Source organism: Canis lupus, chromosome 14 (assembly GCF_011100685.1).
Source record: "Canis lupus familiaris isolate Mischka breed German Shepherd chromosome 14, alternate assembly UU_Cfam_GSD_1.0, whole genome shotgun sequence".
NCBI lineage: Eukaryota > Metazoa > Chordata > Mammalia > Carnivora > Canidae > Canis > Canis lupus.
This window is the reverse complement of record NC_049235.1, coordinates 36899678-36917804: the sequence shown is the minus strand read 5'-3', so window position 1 is coordinate 36917804 and position 18127 is coordinate 36899678. Positions and strand designations below refer to the sequence as shown.

Below are 18127 nucleotides of genomic sequence, written 5' to 3'. Positions count from 1 at the left end.
ATTTAAAGATAATAGCTTATAGGGATACTGTTTTAATTCTGGATAATTCTATTAAGTAACGCTACTTAAAGTGCCCCCCTTTGAAGGAGATCAATTCAATAAAAACGGTAAATTTTTGGCTAGTATAGGGCACAAATGGGTCCCACTTAATGAAAGTCAAATCTGAATTTATGAATTCTGAATTCTAATTTCTGAGATTAAGTTCAAAAACTTTAAAATAATTCCAGTATAGTACTTTTCATTAAGCAATCTATTTGAATTGAATAATGAAATAATGTTCTCTTTGGCAGAGTCAAGATAAATAATAACATATAATAACTTATAATGAAATCAGCCTTCTCAATTATTTTATTAGAATAAAGACTAATCAACTTGTATTAAGATACACAAAAATAGTAATGGGTGAAAGTTTTCTCAAGGTAAAGTTTTAAAAGAAGGGAGGGCCTGGTATTTCTCACAGACACATTTAATAAATAGTTAAGTGGGATTATACTTATGTTAGCTTCAGGACCTAAGAGATATTTGATATAATCAATCAATGGATATTTTTATTGGTAGTTATATCCTCAATTTTTTGAATTCTTCCATTGAAAGTCTAAAAAATTGTGGTTGAGTATACAAAAGAGAAGTATGTATGGGCCATTGATAATAGCAAATAGGAATTCTGAAGTTACAGTCTCACTTCCAGGCTTGTAGAGAATACGCGTCTCTTTTCAACTGTCCAATAAAAGAAATAAAAAAAATAAAAATCAAGGAAAGTGTTAGAACTACAGACCAAAAATAAAGTGCTAAGAGTCATTCCACGTTTGCCATATACTAGAAACAATGCTATGGTCTCCTAAATGAAATCATGATTCTCCTGTCTCTCTATACATCAAAATAGCCACCTTTATTTTAATTTAAAATATTTTATATCAAAATGTAGTTTAATTACTTTTTTAAAAAAGATTTATTTACTCATGAGAGACACAGAGAGAGAGAGAGGCAGAGACACAGGCAGAGGGAGAAGCAGGCTCCATGCAAGGAGCCTGACGTGGGACTCAATCCCAGGTCTCCAGGATCACGTCCTGGGCTGAAGGTGGTACTAAACTGCCGAGTCACCCAGGATGCCTGTTTAATTACCTTTTTAAAAAACTGAAGTATAGTTGACACACAATATTACATTAGTTTTAGATATACAACATAGCAATCCAACAAACCTGTATGTTATGCTATGCTCACCACAAGTATAGCTAGGTTTTTTGCTTTTAACTGTAAAAATAAATACTATAGTTAGGCTTTGGAAAGCTGTAGTATATATAGACTTATAAACTATGATTTCAATTTTTAAAAAAATATTTTATTTATTTTAGAGAGAGAGAAAGAGAGAGAGAGCGCGCGCGTGCACACAAGCAGAGAGAGCAGCAGAGGGAAAAGGAGAAGCAGGCAGGGAGCCTGATGTGGCACTTGATCCCAGGACTCTGGGATCACGAGCTGCACCAAAGGCAGATGGTTAACAGACTGAGCCACCCAGGTGCCCTTGACTTCAATTTTTGCTTGGAAAGAAGCATATTTATAGATTCCCTGCTCTTGATTCAAAAGGATCCTGAAAAATTAAAAAAAAAAAAAAACAAAAAACGCTGAAGTTAAATAGCTACTTAAATGTCAAGAGTCTTAACATTATCTGGTGTGAAATAGATGAGTAGGTATATCAATCTCTTAAGTACAATGCCATTTGTATTTATTGGACTGTGCTGCATAGGCCATGAAGCCTTGGGGTACCTGCCAGATACCCAATCTTTACTGAGAAAGGAAGCCAGATGTCTTTGTAAGAAAATCAGCCTACAGAGATGGAGGAATGTGCCAGAGACAGATGAGCTGAGAGCAGCCCAACAGATGGTGTTTAATCAATCCAACTCTGATCTTCCTTACTTGGAGAGGTCTTTTTGTTATCTGCCAGCATATTTACTCTATGAATCATGGTGTTAAGTATTACAGTAAGAAGGAGAAGCCTTCTTTGGTAAGTCCTTCTCTCCCAAAATAGAGGAGGAACTGCTGCTTTGTAAGAACTGTCAAGACCGGTACTTCTAATTGCTGTGGCAGCACCAGGCCTGATCTTACTGGACCAGACTGAAACGATGACTAAAACTTGGCATACAGCTAACACTTTGACTAATGTGGATTTCTGTTAGTCTACTCAGATAATTAAATGGGATTTCTTTTCAGCTGGCAGGGAAAATAAAATAATTTCATGGTCTGACCTCAAGCATCTCTCATGGTCTGACCTCAAGCATCTCTTGACTCCCTATATGCTATAATCTAAGCTGCAGTAGCCTTGGTCTATCTCACTTTACCAAAGGTAGTCATATATGGTTTTGTATATTCATGTCCATAATATTGATCAGTTCTGGAGAACAGGACATGGTAAGACAGAGGTTTATCCTAGAATACAATCGTCACTACAAAGTTCCTAGATGTCCACAGGTCTAGAGATGGGGTTGGCAAATTATGACCTGTAGACCAACTAGGTCTAGCCCACTGCCTGTTTTTGTCAATAAAGTTTTATTGGAACACAGCAATGTCCATTTGTTCATGCAGTTTATGGCTGCTTTCCTGCCACAGCATCAGAGTTGAGCAGTAATGACAGAGACTGTGTAGCCTACAAAACTGAAAATATTTATTAAGTGGTCTTTTACAGAAAAAAAGTTTGTCAAGTTCTGCTATGGCATGCTGGTATATAGCTCCTTGGAAACAAAGAATATACCTTGTTGCCCCAAGTATCTCCTACATATTACAGATGGCATATCCTGTAACTGGATGTCCCACTTATATACTTTTACTGGGTAAACCAAAAGGCTGCCAGTTGCAAGTAAAAGCAAGAGCAGGAGACAGCTAAGAGGGACAGGCTACAGTAAAATAGCTTGGCTGCTCAGATTATTTTGTGATCTCGGGACATCAGGATGCTGCTTAGTTTGGGTCATGTTCCAACAGAACTACAGAACGTGATGGCTTGGATTCTGGAGCCAGGCCTACCTCCTTTAAGCAGCTACTATTTTCTTCAGTAAATAGCCCCTGGCTAGCCACTAGGTCTTGACAGACAGCAAATGTTTGACCAAGGGAAACCAGATGGCCATATTATTAACACATTTGAACAGTTTTACCTAATCTACCAAATCACAAATAACATGCCTTCGACTAGTAATTTGGGATTTAAACATAACCCTGGGCTTTTGGAGGTCTCGAAGGTGCAGAATACAAAATGAACTAATTCTACCCTTTCCTAGGAGGCCTTCTGCCTCAACCAGGGCTGTGTATTCATAGAGGCAGTCCCTATAAATCAGCTGATAAACATGAGACTGAGCCCAGTTCCTCCGTGACAGTACTAGCCAAGAGTAAACTGCTAGAGCATTATAGTCTGTTCCAAAGTGGTACTGAAGGATGATTCAGAAGCAACCTTCTGACCTGGCAGAATTTTAAGCAGTGCCTTTGATCTTCCATTATACCATTCAGGAGGGAAAGGCTAAGGTCAGTTTTTACCAATTCTAGATAGTGGCTAATGGTTTACCCAGATGGATGCAGACCTGAAATAAGTAACAATGTAAGACTGTGGACAAAAAGATTTGAGGAAGGATAATGTAGATGACCCTTTAAAAAGGACACAAATTTGCATCTCCTATGAATTCTTACCAGAGTGCCCACAATTGCAGCAAAGTCTCTTAATAATCATGTGGATAGTACTGCATCTCTATCTTCCTTCATCAATCTGAGGCTTGCTCAATGGGTTTATGAGTGACTACAGGGTAGTGATAGAGGCTGCATAAGCCAGCCGCTATGGAAGCTAATGTACTTCCTCTCCCTAAGGCCACTGTGGCTATCCACTACTGGACAGTGCCCACTTTGTCAGGAATACTGACCAAGCCTGAGCCCTTGATTTGTTACCCCATCTTGAGGGAACCAGTTAGTCACCCAATACCAGGCTAACTATACTGGGACCCCCCCCCCCCCCCATTGTTAAAGGGACAGTACTCTGCCCTCATTGGAGTTGATACTGATTCTGGATTTGGATTGGCCTTTACTCTGTTTTACACTCTTGACATCACCATATGTGTTTTTATAAATGTTTTGTTCATTGCTACTACAATATTAAGTATCAGATAAATACGTGATATGAAGAGGATGCTCTGGACTCATCAAGTATCAACCAAAATGGGCCAACAAAATGATGAAAGAGACCGTTACATGCTTAGATTCAACACCAGTTACAGGTGATATCTTTTAGGACTGTGATATTTGCTTTGCCTCAGCAATACATGCAGTACCAGCAAAATACGGTATTATCTCTTTCATAGCCAAAACACACAGGTCTAAAAATCAAGGAGGTAGTAATTGAGTGGACTCAAAGTTTTAACTAATAATCCATTAAGAAAAATTGTTTCTAGACCCATGACTCAGGCTTTGCTGGCCCAAATGGCATAACATATACTGGAAAACACATTAAAATTGGTGATCATTTCTAGATGGTGGAGTTAGAGGTAACTTTATCTTTTTGTTATTTTCTAGGTTTTCCAATTTTTCTAGAATAAGTATACATTATTTTACATTAAAACATAATTACTAAAGAAAAAATAAACACATATAGCTTCATAATAAATTCATTGAAAATAGCACATGAGGAAAGCAAAGAGTTGCTAACAAAATGAGATAAAATACAAGAACTAGTTTTCCACTTTCTCTGATAGTGGTTATTATGCAGTGCTCCAGGGCAATTATGGAAACATTTAAAATCTGACTAAGCCTCAATTGCCTTATTTGTTAAATGAAGAGAATTCTATATCTCAAAAGATACGTGAAAGAACACATAAACTAACTTCTCTAAAGGAAAGAGCTATTATTACTAGTGGTGGGTGAGTGGTTATGTGCTCAGAGCTTTCAAAAGCATAAACAATAAAAAGAAGTTACCTTTGGGTTAAAATATCTACAAGACTGTGGCTGGGAGCCTCCAAATAGGGCTATGCGGTAGTCATGTTTCTTTCTTCTGGGCCTTGTGCCTTCTACCAATTCTTCTCGATCCTCTGGAGACAGCAGATGATACCTCATTCCACCTGTAGAAAAACACATGGCAACTTTTCAAGAACTTCAGGTAGTTTAATGCTTTGAAAAGGAAATAACCAATATCCTAGTGCTTTCGTTTCTGTAACTGTTTTTCTATTATCTCTCTATTGCATTTAAGGAAAGAGTGAGGGGCAAAGAGGCAGGAAAACGTGTAATGGGTTCTGAGTCCTAACCAGTTTATTATTCTCAGCAGTCACTAAGAACTCCCCCCCCCCATCCACTTACTACATACTGGTCAATTATCTGGCTCTTCAAGCAATAGCTGCCAAAATAATAATGACAAATTTAGATATCCTAACCTAGTAGTTTCTCAATATTAACTGTGCATTAGAATCACCTAGAAAATCTTTGAAATGGCCACAGACTCATCAAATAAAAAATTCTGTTGGTAGGGTCCAGGCACTAGTATTGTCACTTAAAATGTGGTTCAAAGGCCAGCAGCTTCAGCATCTGGGAGTTTGTTAGAACTACTGAATCTCAAAATCTACTAAGCTTAGTGAATCAGAACCTACATTTTTTTTTAAAGATTTTATTAATTCATGAGAGAGAGAGAGAGAGAGAGAGAGAGACAGGCAGAGGGAGGAGGAGAAGCAGGCTCTGTGCAGGGAGCCTGATGTGGGACTTGATCCCGGGTCTCCAGGATCATGCATGCCCTGGGCTGAAGGTGGCGTTAATCCACTGAGACACCCCAGAATCTATGTATTTATTTAACAAGATTTCAAGGTAATTCAGATGCACATAAAGCTTTCAGAAGTAGATGCCTTAGATGATTTTTTTATATTTATTTATTTATTTGAGAGAGGAAGTGAGAGAACACATGAGAGTAGAGAAATTAAGCCACCAACTCTTGGTTCTGGATCAGGTTTTGATTTCATAGCTGTGAGATTGAGCCCTGTTGTCTGCTGGAGATTCTCTCTCCCTCTCCCTTTGCCCCCTCCAGCTTGTACTCTCTCTCTCTCTCTCTCTCTCTCTCTCAAGTCAATAAATAAATCTTAAAAAAAAAAAAAAAAAAAAAAAAAGACCCCAGGGGAAGCTAAGGCAAAAATCACAGCCATGAAAAAAAATTCAAACCACATAAAATCTTAAGTTAAATCACTGCATGCTGCAGAAAAAACCAAACCAAAAGACAATAACTAGCAAAATATTAATCATATAACAAATTTGAAAGATAATCAATTAATAAAATTAAGACCAGTTACTAATAGAAAATTCCATTAAGTAACTGAACACAGTTACAAACAACTCTTAGCCATATGAAAAGAACTTCAAGCTCTAGTTAGAGAAATACAAGTTAAATCACACTTTTTCACTTAATAGATTGGCCATGATCAAACTGTCTGGAACACAGGGTATAATATACATGTGGGGAAACATACAATGTTTCCTACACATTGCTGGTGGGGACATGGACAGGTACAAACTATTTGGAGGGTAATATATTATGATCCCCTCAAATTACAAATGCATATACACTTTTTTTTTTTTAAGGTTTTATTTATTTATTTGATGGAGAGCATGAGCAAGCATGAGCAGGGGGAATGGCAGCAGGAAAAAGCAGACCCCCTGCCAAGCAGGGGCCTCAGAGCAGGGCTCATCCTAGGACAGTGGGATCATGAACTGAACCGAAGGCAGATGCTTAACCAACTGAACTACTCAGGTGCCCTGAAATGCACACACTCTTTTGTCAGTAATTCTTCTAGGAGTTTATCAACCTAAACTTCAGTCAGGGAAGTGGTTAAAAATTACTGTATATTCATACAATGGAATATTATATGTTGCTGTTAAGAAAATAAAAAAGGGTAATATGTACCCATGGAATGATCTCTAAGACCTAATCTGGTATGAAAAAAAAGCAGTATGTAGCAGAGTACACAGTAAAATAACATTTGTTTTAAAATTTTATATTTTATGTATATATACACATAGGTATAGATATAATTTGTACAAGTATATGTAAGCAAATGTATATGCAAACTACCTGTGGAAGGATATATAAGATAGCAATAGTAACCTTCAGCATGAGAGGATAAGGGAGTAGAGAGCAGGAGTACTGGAGATATCTACTTTTCGCTATATATCCTTTTGTGTCTTTTTGAACTATATATGATGTGCAGTATTACTGATCCAACAATAAAATAATGTCAACAATTCTTAACACATGCAAAAAAAACACTCTGAAAAAAAAAGAAATATTTAATTACTATTCAAAACTCATTAAACAAATGATTAGAAAAGAAATAGATGAAAGAAGAATTAGTGAGCTGGAATATAGATTTCAAGAATTATCCCAAATGTAACACAGAGACAAAGAATGAAAGGAAAGACTTGCCAACTTTTCTAATTAAAATTCCCAAAGTAGTGGCATTATTTGAAAATGGCTGAGAATTTTCTAAACGATGAAAAACACAGATCACTGGACTCAGGAAACAAAGAAATATCAAGCAGGATAAACCAAAGAAATGAATGTCCAGAAGCATTTGGTGCTAAACACCAAATATGAAGAAAAGCTCTTATAAAAAGCTACAGAAAAAAATTCGGATCATGTACAAAGAATGACAACCAAACTAACAGCAATGATCAACAAGAATGATGAAGGCAGGATGAAATAATATCTTCAAAGTATTTGATCTAGAATTACATGCCCAGTTAACCTTTAAGAACAGCATGAAAAAAAAAAAAAGGCATTTCCAGATAGCCAAAACAATTTATAACAAATAGACTATAAAATGTATGAACTTTGTGAAAGATGTTCTTTAACAATTCTTTAGTATTTACTGAAAGTTGTGAAATTTTGTAAAATTGTCATTTGTATTTTTTATGATCTAATTTTTTTATCTAGTTAACTTATCAGTCACTGACAAAGTTGTATTATATTCACCCACTGTACTAAATTTGTTTCTTCTGTAATTCTGATAATTTTTCTTTTATATATTTTGTGGGCTTAAACTCAATATGAGTTTAGCAATGTTTTCTTCCTAGTGAATGGAACCTTTTCTCTTTATGTAGTGATCTTTTTCCCTAATAATGATTGTTGCCTTCCTATATTTTATTAGATGGTTATATAACTAACCTATCTTTTTATATGGTTAGTGTTTTCCTGGCTTATTTTTATCCTTTTATGTCTTTTCAAACACTTTGTGTCTTTATGTTTTAGTTAGATCTTTTGAAAACAATATATAGCTTGATTTTCTTTTTTAAACCCTGACTATCTTTTAACAGGTAAATTATATTCCATATAATTTAAAGTACTATTTATAATTTTTTCTAATACCTTATTTTGCACTTTTGGTTCATCTCAAGTTTTCTATGTTTCTTTCTTGTCTCCTTTTGGGTTGAGGCTTTTTCTCTTCATTTTTCCTTCTACTAGAGAATTTTTATACACTGTGTCAGTCTTTTTAATAGTTATCTATTTTAATATATGTACCTTAGACATTAATATTTCTACCCTCCTCCAGAAGAAAACAAGGATCTTAGGACAATTTAATTCAATTTATATATTTATGTGTTTAGTTGTTCTGTATTTTTTTTTATTTTTTTATTTAAAAAAATTTTTTTTTTTAATTTTTATTTATTTGTGATAGTCACAGAGAGAGATAGAGAATGAGGCAGAGACACAGGCAGAGGGAGAAGCAGGCTCCATGCACCGGGAGCCCGACGTGGGACTCGATCCCGAGTCTCCAGGATCGCGCCCTGGGCCAAAGGCAGGCGCCAAACTGCTGCGCCACCTAGGGATCCCTGTTCTGTATTTTAGTTCTCTTTTTTAACCTTCCAAATGGGGCATGATAATTTCATTTTTTAAATTTTTAAATTAATTTTTAAAACGATTTTATTTATTCATGAGAGACACAAAGAGAGAGGCAGAAACATAGGCAGAGGGAGAGGCAGGCTCCCCATGGGGAGACTGATGCGGGACTTGATCCCAGGACCCCAGAATCATGACCTGAGCCAAAGGCAGATGCTCAACCACTGAGTCACCCAGGTGCCCCTATTTTTAAAATTTATTTGACAGGGAAGTGAAGGAGAGGGGACGTGAGAGAGAGAGAGCGTGTACAAGCAGGGGCAGTGGCAGACAGAGGGAGAGGGAGAAGCAGACTCCCCACAGATCATGGAGCCCGATGCAGGACTAATCCCAGGTCCCCAAGATCATGATCTGAGCTGAAGGCACATGCTTAACTGACTGAGCCACCCAGGCACCCCTAAATGTGCCATTTTAAGACCTTTTTTTCTTTTTTCTTGAAAGCCATCCCAAACAAGGAAGCAAGAAACAAACACAAACTCTACCTTTTTGATAACAGAAGATCTGTAACCCTAAAACTCAGTTAATGAAGAGAGGTAGCAGATAGAATGCTAAACCAAAATGGATATGGAAGGAGATACCAATAAGCAGCAAGCCAAATTATCCTGCAGAACTCTGGAAAGATTTATAATTAGAGATAGGAAGTACCCCAGAGAGTGTACTGGGGATGAAAATAAGAGAACTCTAAAATTCTGAATAAACAACATTTGAACTGCCAGTCTCCTTCCCCTCCTACACAGTCAGGTAACCTGCCATGACTTTTCCACTGTAGGATATGAGGACTGGTCTTTAGAGATATTCCAGTCTCGAGGAATCACACAGAGAAGGGTATGAGCCTGAAGACAAGGATTAAGTCAAAGTTTATGTATCAAAATATTCACTACCCAGGTCTCAAATGCCTGCACCCAGCTACCTGAGAAAATATCTACAGATACTGACACTTGAGGGCTCCTCAATTTAAAAACTGTGTTTACACGGATTATTCTATGGTTCAGCCCAAGAAGTGAGAAGCCCATTCACATATACAGCGTTATCTACTGATTTTATAATAACTTACTCTTATAACTATGACTCACAGATGATACCAAACATTTAAGAAAACCTTCAATAGCAATGAAGAAAAAAACAAAATTCAAAAGTAATATAGAAAAGGCAGACAAGGAAGCATGAAAGCCAACATAATGCTATTTCAGAATAAGGTATTACAGCCATGAAATAAGAAGTTCTAGAATAAGTTAAAGCTCACAGAAATTAAAAATAGCTGAAATAAAAGTGTTGACAGAAAAATTAACGCTATCTCCCAGAAGACAGAACAAAGAGAAAAGATGGATAACAAGGGAGACAAGAAAAGGGCAGCCCTGGTGGCACAGCGGTTTGGCGCCGCCTGCAGTCCAGGGCGTGATCCTGGAGACCCTGGATCGAATCCCACATCAGGCTCTCTGTATGGTGCCTGCTTCTCCCTCTGCCTGTCTCTGCCTCTCTCTCTCTCTCTCTCTGTCTCTATGAATAAATAAATAAAATCTTAAAAAAAAAAAAAAGAGAGAGACAAGAAAAGATTAGACTCATCTGCTGAAGAATCACAATAATAATAGAGAATAGAGAAATCTATTGAAAAGATAGAGAATACCTAACATGATAACTTAAAAAAATGCATACCCAGTTACCTTATTGTGAACTTCCAAAACATCAGGGATATGAAAAAAAGATTTTTTAAAGATTTGTTATTTATCTGAAAGAGAGAGTGTGCATATCCATGAGTAGTGGGGTGAGGGACAGAGGGAGAGACTCTTCAAGCAGACCCCCTGCTGAGTGCAGAGCCTGAGGCCAGGCTTGATTTCAGAACCCAAGAGATCATAACCTGAACAGAAACCAAGAGTTGGATGCTTAACTGACTGAGCCACCCAGGTGCCAACCGCACCCCCCCCCCCCAAAAGATTTGAAATGCTTACATAGAAGAATAAAAAATAAAATGATCAGATTTCTCAATAACACTGGAAGCTAGTTAATAATGGTACAATGCCTTCAAAATTCTAACTGAAAATTATTTTCAATATAATTCTATACCCCATTTAAGAATCCTTCAATGTTTTATGATAAAATAAAGATAAGAGATTCATCAAGTCTCCAAATATTTACTATCATACCTACTTTCTCAGGAACCTTTTAGGGGATATATTCCATTCAACAGAGAGAATTAAGAAAAGGGAAGAAATGGGGTCCACAAAGATAGTGGGTCTAAGTAAAGCAGAGGTGTGATAGGACATCCCAAGATAGAGAAGGGAAGTCCAGGACAAGTGTGCCTTAAGGTTAGAGTGCAAACAGTCCATACTGTAATATGTAGAAGGCAGTCTCTATCAAGGATGTTTCTAAGAAATAAAAGAAAAACAACAGACTGTCTAATTGTACAATTTTATTAAGGAGCATTTTATAGAGGGGTTGGGACTTAGCCTGCAAATCAAGAAAAACTAAGTAAAAAATATCACAGTTATTAACTCTGGGCCAAAAAAGAAAAAAGAAAAATGATCACAGTATACTATCTGGCTGAATATAAAGGAAACACTAGAAACAAAAGTGCACGAAAGTTATCATACACAAAAGAAGATAAGGTAGAAGTAATTTTTACCTTCTATCACACACGTCCCTAAAAAATAAGGGCTAGGGCTAAGTCTCCTCCAAGTAGACAGCTGAGAACCCCAATGGACTAATTATCTAGAAGAGCTAAGTCTTGAATGTTTCCCCTGGTGCCGAGTCTGATCCATTCTAAAGGGCTGAAGCTCAAAAGAAACTGGCTACAGGATCAGGTTATAAATGGACAGTAAGGCAACTTACTTATGACCATCTTAAGGCATTCAGGATTGTCTTGAATAAGTGGTTCAGCTTGTACTGTTTTACTTAAGAAATTCTTTGATATAAGAGGAAACCTGACTTTAGCAAGGATATCAACCATAAATGGCTGGCGATTAGGCTCATCGTATTTCAACCATCTGACAGCAGCATCATAAACCTAAAGGGGGAAAAATAGCATAGTAAAGTTCTTAGAAGGTAGCAACATTTCCAATGACCTACATTTACTCTTACACTGAAGGTTGGAGGAGGATATCATAAAGACACAACCATTTATTCCCAATATTTTATTCAGATATTTTCTTTCATTCCCAAACACTTGCCTGTACTTATATACTGTTCTACTGATTCTCATAATGTTTTTTAGAACAAATTATTACTATATAATGTAATGATAGGAAGGATACTGAATTTATGATTTTTTAAAATATAGCTTTTCAGAAGGAGCTATGATGTACATTTCTACTGGAAAAATATCTATTGGTCAATGACAGTTTCAATATATATTTACTTGGTACCAGGAAAACAGGTTAATTTCTTAAGGGGACTTCTATTCCAAAAGATATGAAGGTCATCTATGATTTTATTTTAATATGATATTCCTGAACTGTGAATTGATAGACTTAGCTGCTTTCCAGAAACTTTAAATTTTAAAATTTAAAATTAAAAAAAAACATCATAGGATATTTATATTTGAATTATTTTCAAAATAGTACTATAGCATTCATTTACCTTTACCAAACAAGTCCAAGTTTATCAACACAATTTAATGTGTAAATCACTCACTTTTTGTTTTTGTTGTAAGTAGGCTCCATGCCCAGGGGTCCCTGGTGGTGGTGCAGTCAGTTAAGCATTTGACTCTTGGTTGTGAGCTCAAACCCTGGGTTGGCTCTGTGGGTCAGAGTCCGCTTAAGACTCTCTCCCTCTATCACTCTCACATCCTCTGTCCCTCCCACTCATGCACATGCTCTCTCAATAAATCTTTTTTTTTTTTTTTTAAATAAGTAAATAAAGTAGGCTCCATGCCGCCCAACATGGGACTTGAGGTCATTGCCCTGAGATCAAGAGTTGCATGCTCTACCAACTGAGCCAGCCAGGCGCCCCACAAATCATGAATTTAAACACAATGAAAACATAAATATACATATCTGCTACATACATACATGTCTGAGCTGCTTAAATTGGTGTTAATATGGCCTAAGTTCTAATCTCCATATGAATTTTTAATAGGGATTGGCCTATTTTTTTTAAATAAACTTTTAATTTTGGAAAAATTTTAGATTTACAGAAAAGTTGCAAAGATAGCACAGAGTCCTCAAATACCCTGGACCCAACTGTTAAAATGTTACACTAGTATGATACTCTTATCACAACCAATAAATCAGTATTGGTCCATTACTAACTAATGTCCATACTCCCAAAACTTCAGTTTTTTATCCAATTTTTTTCTCCATCTCATAATCCCATAACAGATACCACATCACATTTACTCATCATGTCATCTTAGAATCTTCTAGACTATGACAGTTTCTCAGACTTTCCTTTATTCTGATGACTTTGACAATTTTGAGTTCTGGTCAGGTATTTTGTAAAATGTCACTCAATTTGGGTTTGTCTGATGTTTTTCTCATGATTAGATGGGATTACAGTCTTCTGGGAGGAAGACCATAGAGATGCCATGCCATTCTCCTTACATTATATGAAGGGTGCATGATATCAACATGACTTATCACTGAAAATATTAACCTGTGAGTAGTGCTCATCAGGTTTGATGACCTGTATGTAGCATTTGCCAGCTTTTCTTCAAACTCAAGTGACTTTTTAGTTCGCTTTCTGTAATGCATATAAGTCAGTTAATTTTAAGGTCATAGAACTGAGGTGATTTTTGTTTTTTGCCTCCAGATTCAACCTGTCAACGAATATAACTTATGACTGCGCCATTAAGAAGACCAAAGAAAAATGGCTCAGTGCAAATCTCTTATCTTTAGAACAAAAGTAACTCAAACCATATGATCTTACAGAACCTCTATTAGTTTTCTATTGCTGATGTAACAAATTATCACAAATTTATTGGTTTAAAATACAGAGAAGGATGTGGGACTGCAAATAGGAATTAACTGAGTGTCAGAGTGTCTGTGTTAGTCCACCTAGCTTCCAAATGCCTGTGCCAGCTTATACCTCTAGCAGTTTATTTGACAGTTCTGGAGACTGAGTCCAAAATGGCTCACACTGGGTTAAAATCAATGTGTCAGCAGGGCTGTCTGAAGGCTCTAGAGGAGAAAGTATTTCCTTGTCTTTTCCAGACTCTAACAGCTACCTGCATTCCCTGGCTTGTGGCCTCTTCCTCCGTCTTCAAAGCCAGCAATCACTGACTCTTTCCCACTCTTGACACTGACTCTTCTACCTCCCTCCTCCACATTTAAGGACGCTCATGATTACACTGGGCCCACCTGGATAATCTCATCTCAAAGATCTTTACCTTAACCACATCTGCAAATTTCCAGTAGCCATGTAAGGTAACACACTCATAGGTTCTGGGGAGTAGGATGTGGACATCCTTGGAGGGGAAGCACTGTTCTTCCTATCATGGTATCCAATAGTTTTATTTCTATCAAATGGCCTATCTCTCAAATAGAAAGCCCGTAAAAGCACCGGAGAGTTACTTTTCCTATGTAAGAGATTTTGGAATATTCTGTTTAATGTAAAGAACACATACCCTCCTAATATGATTCTTTTCCTTGTCAGGTATCCAAACATGAAACCTAAGAAATCAATAAGGATATTTTTACTAAGAAAAACATGAGAAGACAATTTAGTCACCTGATCCTCTGCTCTCACAGTCAGAGTGTCCTGATTGAGGAGATGTGTAACTCGCTTGACATCAAGTTGCAGAAATTCATCAGTTTTATAAACTTCAGTAAAATGCTGATGGATAAAGTCATCTGCAGTTGCTTTCAATTCAGGACAATCCAGACACTCAGCTAACACACTTATACCTAAATACAGAAGAAAATAAATGAATAGAAAATCACTTTTAAAAAGCCCCCAAACATACACTGAAGAAAAAGTATGACTCTGGGAAAGTGAGGCTGAATGAATTTCATAAATTTGGATCCTTTTCTGTTCTACTGATTTGTTTATTCTTATTTCAATAGTATACTGAGTTAAGTATGGCTGATTTTGTTACTTTGTAGGAAAAGTCCCTTCAATATTTTTTCACATTTTTCTTAACTGTTAAACATTTTCTCTTGAAAATAAATTTTAAAATAAGCTTATAACATTCTACTGTAAAAAATCCTGATATGATTTTAATTAGGATTGCACTGAATTTCTGGATTACTTTAGGGACAGCTGATTGTTCCACAACATGGAGGAGCTACTCTTAGGAACATGGCATGGATCTCCATTTATTCAGATTTTTTATGATGTTCAATGTAATTACACAGCTTTTTTAGGATTTATTTTTAGAGAAAGAAAGGGAGCACGAGTAGGGGATGGGCAGAGGGAGAAAATCTTGAGGAGACTCTCCACTGAGCACAGAGCCCAAAGTGGGGCTTGATCCCATGACCTGAGATCATGACCTGAGCTGAAATTCAGAGGAGGACACTTAAGTGACTGAGCCACCCAGGTGCCCCTATACAGCATTCTTTTTTTACAAGTTTTTATTTGAATTCAATTTAAATGACATATACTGTATTATATATATATATATATACTGAACTGTGTATATATTTTATATATATATATACACTGTATTTTTACAAGTTTTTATTTGAATTCAATTTAAATGACATATACTGTATTTCGAGGTAGAATTTAGTGATTCACCAGTTAAATATAACACCCAGTGCTCATTACTGCAAGTGCCCTCCTTAAAAAAAAAAAATAATAATGCCCATCACCCAATTACCCCATCCCCCCTCCCCACCTCCCTACACAGCTTTCTTTATATAAACGCTTACACATTTTCCATTCAGCCTTTTCCTAGCTATTTCGTTTTTTGTTTGAGAAGGAAGTGTCCCCTCAATTAGTTGTTAATATTAAGGAATCTGAAAAGTGCTGTCAATGAACCAAATCCAGCCCACAGCCAGCTATAGGGGTCAGCAGCTGAAGATAGTTTTCATATTACTAAAGGGTCATTAAAAAAAAAAAAAAAAAAGTGAGGCAGAGGGAAAGGGAAAAGGAGGAATAGTGACAAGGACCACATGTGACATGTGCATGGCATAGAGTCTAAAATTTTTACTATCTGGTCTTTTACAGAAAAAGTTTGCCAATCTTTCTAAATAAAGTCACTGATAATTGTGTGTGATCCTTTCGCAGGCCTCCCTTCAAAGTCATAAGTCGAATTTTTTTCAGTTCATTATCTTTGATTTTCCATGTTTCAACTCATGTTGTCTTCAGGTATAAGTTTTGATGTTTTCAGATTTATACCATAGAGGTTCTCATAACTGATGCCTGCCAACGAACTTGTCAAATCACTAGGCATTTTCGAATACTAGTCAATGCCATGGCATGCTAGATGCTCATGGTGAGCAGTCTGCTATATCTGTATACTTATGCTATCAGCAACAAGATGGTATTTTCACCAAGAATCAGTATTTGTTTACTAACTAATTTATGGCAGTTGAATGTGTTGTCATTATACAACCCAAATAAATACCATGCAAATCAATAAAACATGAATGTGAAAACAAAGTAGTTACTCCTATGAAAATTAATCTTAAGGTTTCAGACAGACTTGAGAAAAGCTCAAATTAGAAATGATGAAGATAAGTAATAAGATCTGAAAATATTGCACAATTCTAGGGGGATTCTTTTTTTTTTTTTTTTTTAAGCTTTTAAGAGAGAGTGAAAGAGAATGAGTTGAAGGACAAGCAGGGAGAGGGATAAGCAGACTCCCCGTTGAGCAGGGAGTCTAAAATGGGACTCAATCCTGGGACCATGAGATCATGACGCAAGCCAAGGTCAGCCACCCAGGCACCCCTCTAGGGGGATTCTATACTCAGACTCTCTCACTAAATTCTCAATTCATTTCAAGGAAACTAAAAATTTAAAAAAAAATTATATATATCACTAGTGTGATTTATGAAAAACAAACACAGATAAGTATTGAAATAATAGGTATGGCCTCAAAGACTGGAAGACTGGTATGTAATATGTATACATAAGTATTAACATAATAACGTTAATACATTAAGTATACACATTACGTTAAAGTAATACCTTCATAGCAAAGAATAATCACTCACTGTTTTAATGGCATTTTATGGATTATATGTATGGAGGCTCCATAGGGATTGAACTCACGACCCTGAGATCAAGACTTGAGCTGAGATTAAGAACTTGGACACTTAACTGACACAGCCACTCAGGCATCCCTAACAACATTTTAATTTTTTTTAAAGATATGTATGTGGTAGGTAGGTATTCATTCATTCATTCATTCATTCATTCAGAGATGGCAAACAGGGTAAGGATAGAGGGAGAGGGAGAGAGAATCCCAAATACAGTCTTTACGGAGTGTGGTGTCCCAGATGGGGCTCGATCTCACAACCCTGAGGTCATGACCTGAGCTGAAATCAACAGTCAGCTGCCCAAACAACTGACCAGGTGCACTGCTTAGTGACATTTTAAATTAGCCAACTATTGTTCTGATTATGCCTGATAAGGAAACTTTTATTGTTATTTTTTTCTCTTGACAGATTGCATTTATAAACTTTCCTTTTAAGAAATACTTCAGTCACATTCCAAAGGTTTTGATTTATTCTGTGCTTATTGTCACATATTTCTATATAGCCTGTAAGTTCAGTTTTAATACTTCTTTAAAAATACCTTCCTAAAAAATAAAAATAAAAAAAAATACCTTTCTAAACAATTCTTCAGTTAAGGATCTGAGTGTTCTGGATGGAGTAGGAGGAAATAGCTTTCCTTTTGACGTTAGTTCAGCTTTATTGCACTGTAAGAAGCAGATGTAGCCTGTGTCTCTTCTCTTTGAGGTGCTCCAGATTTTCTGTGACTGAAGTATTTGTAAACACTCCAAGGGTATCCAAGAACTATTTGTATTCTTTGATTACTGGGTAAAAAATTCCATGATATCTACCTAAACAAGTCTGTGTTGTTCAAATCCTTATACTTTTTCTAAGCTTTATTTTTGAGATTTCTAGGCGATTCTTTTGTGTATGTTTAATTTTTTAAGTGAACTCCATGCCACACGTGGGGCTCAAATTCATAACCCCGAGATCAAGATTCACATGCTCCACCGACTAAGCCAGCTGGGTGCCCCTCTAGGCAATTCTATAAGTAACTCAAAAGCGTTCACTAAATTTTTTTTCTGTGTAAGTCAGTCAGTTTATTTTGCTTGTAACTAGGGAAGCTGACCAGCAAATCCCTATCTTG

General features: G+C 36.5%; 1 protein-coding gene across 10 annotated transcripts in view; it reads right to left on the bottom strand.

Annotated features, from left to right (window-relative positions):
* LOC119868892 (kelch-like protein 7) overlaps window positions 1-18127 on the bottom strand; it is a 66314-nt gene that overhangs the window by 21806 nt on the left and 26381 nt on the right. For all 10 annotated transcript variants that reach the window (XM_038557089.1, XM_038557091.1, XM_038557087.1 and 7 more), the window contains 3 exons: window positions 14552-14727; window positions 11717-11891; window positions 4939-5081 (listed from right to left, as the gene is read on the bottom strand). In XM_038557089.1, coding sequence (XP_038413017.1) covers window positions 4939-5081; window positions 11717-11891; window positions 14552-14727 — 494 coding nt within the window. The remainder of the gene's footprint in view (window positions 1-4938; window positions 5082-11716; window positions 11892-14551; window positions 14728-18127) is intronic.